General features: G+C 44.5%; 1 protein-coding gene across 2 annotated transcripts; it reads left to right on the top strand.

The window, feature by feature from the left end:
• The first annotated feature begins 338 nt into the window (after window positions 1-338).
• Window positions 339-3,685, top strand: FABP7 (fatty acid binding protein 7). 2 transcript variants are annotated; one of them, XM_031610870.2, is made up of 4 exons: window positions 339-496; window positions 1,011-1,183; window positions 1,802-1,903; window positions 3,386-3,685. In XM_031610870.2, the coding sequence occupies exons 1-4, from the start codon at window positions 370-372 to the stop codon at window positions 3,434-3,436; spliced, it is 453 nt and encodes a 150-aa protein (XP_031466730.2). In that variant the 5' UTR covers window positions 339-369; the 3' UTR covers window positions 3,437-3,685. The 2 variants fall into 2 exon arrangements, with proteins under 2 accessions (XP_031466730.2, XP_031466731.2); XM_031610871.2 differs by lacking the exon at window positions 3,386-3,685 and adding an exon at window positions 1,986-2,039.
• Window positions 3,686-6,339: the final 2,654 nt, after the last annotated feature.

Raw genomic sequence — 6,339 nt, 5'->3', positions numbered from 1 at the left:
ATCCACGCTGTAGAATCCGGTTGGGAAAATCTCTCAAAAAGCTTGTCCTACTGAGCTGGGCAACCTCCTGCAAGACACAAAAGGGACACGACCCAGCGCTTCTAGTGGATTTCAAAGAGCAAGTAGAAAAAAGAAAACTCTCTTCATCCAGATGGAAAAAAAGAAAAAAAAAAATTTCCCGCCGCTGGGATAATGATGCCGCCCTGCGGGCGCCCCAACACCGCCGACCCCACCAATCCCCGGGCAGCCCGATCGGCCGCGGGGCGGGGAGAGCCCTCCAGGCGGGGCGGGCAGACTCCAGCCGCGGCCCGGTGGGCGGCTCCACCGCCGCTCCCCTCCCGCCGGCCCCCCGCCGGGCGCGGGCTTTAAATGCGGGAGGGTGAGGCGCCTGTGGATTTTCCTGGCGCTCAGGCAACCGCTGTCATGGTTGAGGCATTCTGCGCGACGTGGAAGCTGGCGGACAGCCACAATTTTGACGAGTACATGAAGGCGCTGGGTAGGTGCTATCGGGATGTCCGGAGCCGGGAATATGCATCACAGTGAAATACAAAATAAATCGGAGTCCCATAGCAAGAGGTACTGGGGAGAACGAGAGCCCCCTGCTCCGTGCCGGGCGAATCCGGGTGACTGTGCGGGGAGCTCAGTGTCGGGATGGCTGCCCCCAGCCTGCTGCAAGCAGCCCCGGGTCACGGGAGAGCGTGGGATAAGGGCTGAGCTGCCTGCAGTTACGCGGCAGACAAATAGAGATAAGCGTTGTGCCGGGGCATCACCCGGGCGGCCCCGGCCCCGCGGCGTTGCTCGGGCTCCGCGAGGGGTGATCGATCCAGCGCCGCATCCACGTGGAGGGACGGGTGTGCGGGGATGGAAGCGAAACGGGAAGCAGAATCGCACTGCTGTAGAGTGAGGGAAGAATTGTCTGCGCCTATGTGTGTGGATGAAAGGGTGTATTAAAAAAACAAAACAAAAAAAAAAAAGCGGGTGATGATTTCTGCTTTTCCCTGGCGGTGTAGGAGTGGGGTTTGCGATGCGGCAGGTGGGGAACGTGACCAAGCCCACGGTGATCATCAGCAGCGAGGGGGACAAAGTCGTGATCAGGACTCAGAGCACTTTCAAAAACACAGAAATCAGCTTTAAACTGGGCGAGGAATTTGATGAAACTACCCCCGACGACAGAAACTGCAAAGTAAGTGACCTCTCGGGCAGAGAATCCCTTCTTTTCTCCCCCTTTCCCTCTCCCCAGTGGTATCCTTGTACGGTGGGGTGGAAGGGAAAATGTAACTGTGCTGCACTTGTATCACTGTGAAGGATAGGGAAAAAAGACAGGATTGCATTGTATTTGATGACGTATGCTGGGTCTTTTTTTGAATCAGCGTATTGTATCTTCAGCCCCATTTTTCCTGTCCAGTTCTGAGGAGTTCCTTTTTCCATTTTTCTCTTCTTTTGACATAAGGACCATTTAGTGTAACCCTTTCCAAAATGAAGGAATGCTTCTCCCTCTGTCTTCGGGGGCTTAACATAAATGTTATCCCAAAGCACATCCAAAATGATAGTTCCTGAGAGACTGGAACTCTAAAGAAACAAATTCTTTTAATTTTTTGACACAAACATGAATTGTATGGAGCCCATCCTTAAAATAAGAATGATTCATGTACTTTGCTTTACTGCCTGGGACCACTTTATTGTTGTAGGTCTACATATATCTGTTGAAGAGAATTCCATTGAGAAGTACATGCTTATCCTGTGAGTAGAATCTCAAATAGCCCAGTGAATAGTGAATGAGTGTTTGCATTCTTTCTCACAGTCAGTTGTGACCCTGGATGGAGACAAGCTAGTGCATGTACAGAAATGGGATGGCAAAGAGACAAACTTTGTAAGAGAAATAAAGGATGGCAGAATGGTAATGGTGAGTACAAAAGTCACTGAGCATTCACGTACACCACTAACACTCCTCCTTCACATTTACCTCAAGCTTGTGAATTTCACAGGTATCTGTAACACAGAACCTAAACCCAGGGGAAAGCTAGTAGAGACTTCTCAGATCATTACTTTTTGTTTGGCATCTTGCTGGAAAATTGCTGATGGCTCTGTGGCTCCAGGCAGGTCAGTCTGTGGGTTCTCCAAGTGCATCCTTTCTTTCTAGAGTTCATGGAAATGCCCAAATGAATATATATTGCAAATCACAATTTTAATACATGCATTTATACATGACATAATTTCTGTTGAGTTGTGAAATATAATAATCAAGAACTTAATATATAGACAATGGTCTGTTCAGATTTCTTTAATAGCTTGTTCCGTATATGCACATGTAAATAATAGAGAATTACATAGAACAAGTATTTCTCCAGGAGAATAAAATTTCAGTACTACAGGAGGTAATAGCTTTTCCTATTTCAGAAGGACTTATTCTCCCTTTCTTGTTAAAAATGTTTAAAATAGCATTTGTAACAAAAAAAAAGTAATTTTTGTTTTACATTTTTCTTGCTGAATTTTCAGGAGTAGGAGTATGGGGTGAATAAACGGTGTAAGTTACTCTAATGTCCAGGCTGATTTTAATGGCTATGTTTGGCATAGGGATGTATCTTGCAGGAAAAAATAAAAACTTCAACCACAGTAATGTATGTAAATTGGCTGTTGGATGAAAACAGTTTGCTTTGTTTTCTGAATACTTCAGAGAATGCTCTTGTGGATGGAGAGTTTCAAACAACAAAAACTTTAATACTTATGGTCAGTGCAACACAATGTGACAGTGATTCAAGGAAAACTATGCGCTTTGGTTTTTTGGGAACATCTACATGCATATGCAGGAAAGCATTTCCTTCAGAATTTGAATGCAGTTAGAGTCAGTATTCTATTTATTGAAGTACTCAAGCAGTCAGTATTGTACACAATTGCAGAAACCAGAATACTTGGTAGTTTTAGCCACATAAGTGCATAGGGTGCATTTATCTTGGTATGAGATTCTTCTTAAATGTAAGCTTATGTAGAATAACAGAACATGAAAATAGAGAAGTTAGCTTTAAAATTCTACATTTTGCAAGTAGATCAGCTTTGGCAAAATAAGTATTAAATCTGTTTTAAACCAGAGCTATATTTGAGAAATTGCATTCACAAAATTAGGAAGTCATTTCTGTTCTTATGTTGGTTGTATTGCAAAAGTGCATTATGAGCTGCTTAGGTTTGAAAGCAAGGAGAAAGTTGGATTTATTATGGCAACTACAACTTTGAGATTTCTCTAGTTACTTACTTAAAATATCGCTAATCTTGGCAACTTGTTTATTATGCTATGTAGCTTATAGAAAAATCTTGTTCTTGAACAGACTACTTAATGTGTTAGTCATTACAGAAAATGGTTGAGCATTTAATACTTCTCTTTCCCTTGCAGACTCTTACCTTTGGTGATGTGGTGGCTGTTCGCCACTATGAGAAAGCATAGAGTTCACCTTACCAGATGTTACATCTAATGGATGGATTAATGTACTGTCCATAACTGAAAGTAGCTTAAATGTACATTTCTGACATGAAAGGTTAATAAAGACTTTTTCTCTGGGGGGAGTATTTTTTTTTTAAAGAAGCTTTTAGCCATCAAATTGGCAAGCTTTTGCTGTATATTGCAACAAGTTAAAGTTTGCATAAAAACTCTGAAACATTTGTGTTGGCTTTTTTTTTTTTTTAATACAGTAAATGAAATATATTTGAGTTGTTTTGGAATGGAGATCCAACAAATTAAAAGATTTTCTAAACTTGTGCTCCTTTTTGTATTTCTTGGGCTAGTAGTCCAGTGTTTTAGAGGGAGCTGTTGTACAAGTTCCTTTTTTTCCTCAGTTGAACAGCAGAAAAACATAGTATAGAACACTGGGGCAGTATGGAGTATGTGGAAAATGGAAAAAGTGTTTCCTACCACTTAAGTGGCTTTTTGCTGAAGAAATCTAAAGCCCTGTAGGCAAATAGGTGAGAGGCTCAGCCCAGTTTCAGCTAGTCTCTTGGATCTTGTGATCTGGGACAGGCTGAGGTCAGCACATAGATAACCTTTGATATCGTTTTGGTTTTAATAGTTAAGAGAAGTTTGTTTTGTTTTAGCAAAACAAAACACAGCATATATACGAAAGACTGGAGTACATCAGAGTGCAGAGAATCAGGTGTTTCATAGGGTGAGAGGAAAGGACCAACATGATAGGGTGGGTCTGGGAGAACCCCAAGCACAAAGCTTGCCTTTCATCAGTCTCCATAGGGCTGGGAAGAAACAGGGAAAATAGTATCAAACAAACCTTTTGGGCTTCTTCTTCCTGTGCTGTAGTTTTACAGCTAATATGTACTGGGTGTAATAATGTGCACTATGAACAAAAACAGAAATTAAAACTTTATCCTGTGTAATATTCCCTAAGAGATCAGCACAGTGGAAAAGTGCCCTACTTTTCAGCTTATTGGGAACACTGAAATGGGTTGCTGGCATTACAGAGGAGCGTAGTTGGAAGATTCCCATGTTTTCTAGTGTGCTCACCCATGACCCATTTTGATATGTTAGTACTATACCCTCTCACCCAGGCTGAGGGAGCACGGCACTCAGCTACTTGGGGCTGTGCAGGCAGAGAGAGGTGCAGGAGTGGGCCCAGCCTCCCAGCCCTCATCCTGCAACTGTTCTTCTTTTGATCTGCCACCCAGTGTCATGAAAAGTGGCCTCCTGTGTCCCTGTACAGCATTCTTCCCTGAAGGCTATGGTAACTCTGATAGTGTGCCTCAGTCACCTGATAACAGCTTGGATGTAGCTGTGGCACCCAGCCAACAAGAATACAAGGTTTAATGTGTCACCTTTGCTTTTTCAGAAAAGGAAGAACATCAGGGTGTTTATCTCTTATGGAGAGCAGTATAAACATAGAAGACTGAGTTCTCAACTATAAACCATCATAAATACATTTTAAATGGTGGATATTGCTAGCTTTTAAAATCTGGGAGATGTCTTCTTTCATCAGAGAAATGAAAACTTGTTTCACTAACATGGGGAGCTTCATTCTCTGTGTTCTGGGCTGCTTCAGTTTCTGTAGTACATGTACTTGAGCAGTGCCTTCTGCCGTTGGGTGTTCTTTGCCCAGTTACATCTCAGTCTAATACATCTGCGCCTAATGCTGTTCCCATCGGTCTGCCTATGCTGCTGCCACCCAACCCACGTGCATTCACTGTGTGACTGCATTCCTGTAGCCCTTGAAGGAAAACAGGAGCAGCCTTTGTCACAGGGAGTACAGTCTGGAGTTCCCCCCAGTAGCATTCATGTTCCTGATGAGTGATGAGACCATGAAGTAAAAACCCAGGATTTTTGTCACATTTACAAAAGGAACAGAGGGAGAGATTGTTAAAACTTGCTTTATACATTGTTAAAACTTGGTTTTAACCCTGAATGGTGGATATTTGGTGGACATTGCTGCCACTTAAAAAAAGAAGAAGAAAAAAAAAAGATGGCTTTTTCCTATATTCTATATGTAATACATGAAACCATAATTACTGACAAAGTATTTTGCTGTTCTAAAGAGGAACCGTGTTAATGGCAAAGTAAATATGGGTAAAAGAAGTGGTGGTTGGGAAGTGCCTGCGGTGCTGTGGGAGAGGAAAGACCACGGAAACGCCGAATGAGGGGCCTGCAGCCCTGCCAGCCCTGCCTTTGCCAACACCGGAAAGCAGAGCCAAGCAGAAAGCACTCGCAGTGGGGGACGCTGAGGGGCAGCTGGGGATTCTTGACAGCTATTCTGATTTGCTAACAAAACTGGCACTGAGCCATTCACAGGAGGCTGTTCCTTAGCAGATCTTTAACTATGAAGCAACAGGGACTCAGCAGCAACAGGGACAGCTTACAGTACACCTCAGCACTTTCCTTAATAAAAATAGTACACCTTTAATACGGAAGCTGTATTCCTCGACTTTCTTACAAGTATGTTAAGCAATCAGAAGCAATTTAACGGGTATACTAAAAGAAATCTTCCTTCCCAAAAGATGCTGCGGACGTGTTTTAAACTCCTCTATGACTCCCGAGCACTGCCTGCACAGAGGGACGAGGCCTCCCCTAGGGCTGCAGGCACTGTGAGCACGCAGCACCCCTGCCATCAAGGTGTTTCGCTTGACCAGAGCCATCAGGGTGAGGCCGCGCTCCAGGAGCAGCGCTTGCTGGCAGCACGGCCAGGCCGGATGCCCCGTTTAGGAATAAAGGAGGCAGCTCTGAACGTCACGGCGATCCCCCGGCACCGAGCAGGCAGCCCGGGTTCGGGCGCTGTTCGCACCGGGGCGGAGCGCGGCGGCGGCGGCGGCGGCGGCGGCTTCCGGCGGCCCCGGTCAGGTTGCGAAAGGGTAAGG

This window comes from Phasianus colchicus, chromosome 2 (assembly GCF_987193195.1).
Source record: "Phasianus colchicus chromosome 2, bPhaCol1.hap1.1, whole genome shotgun sequence".
In the NCBI taxonomy this organism is placed as follows: domain Eukaryota; kingdom Metazoa; phylum Chordata; class Aves; order Galliformes; family Phasianidae; genus Phasianus; species Phasianus colchicus.
This window is presented reverse-complemented; position numbering and strand designations above follow the sequence as displayed.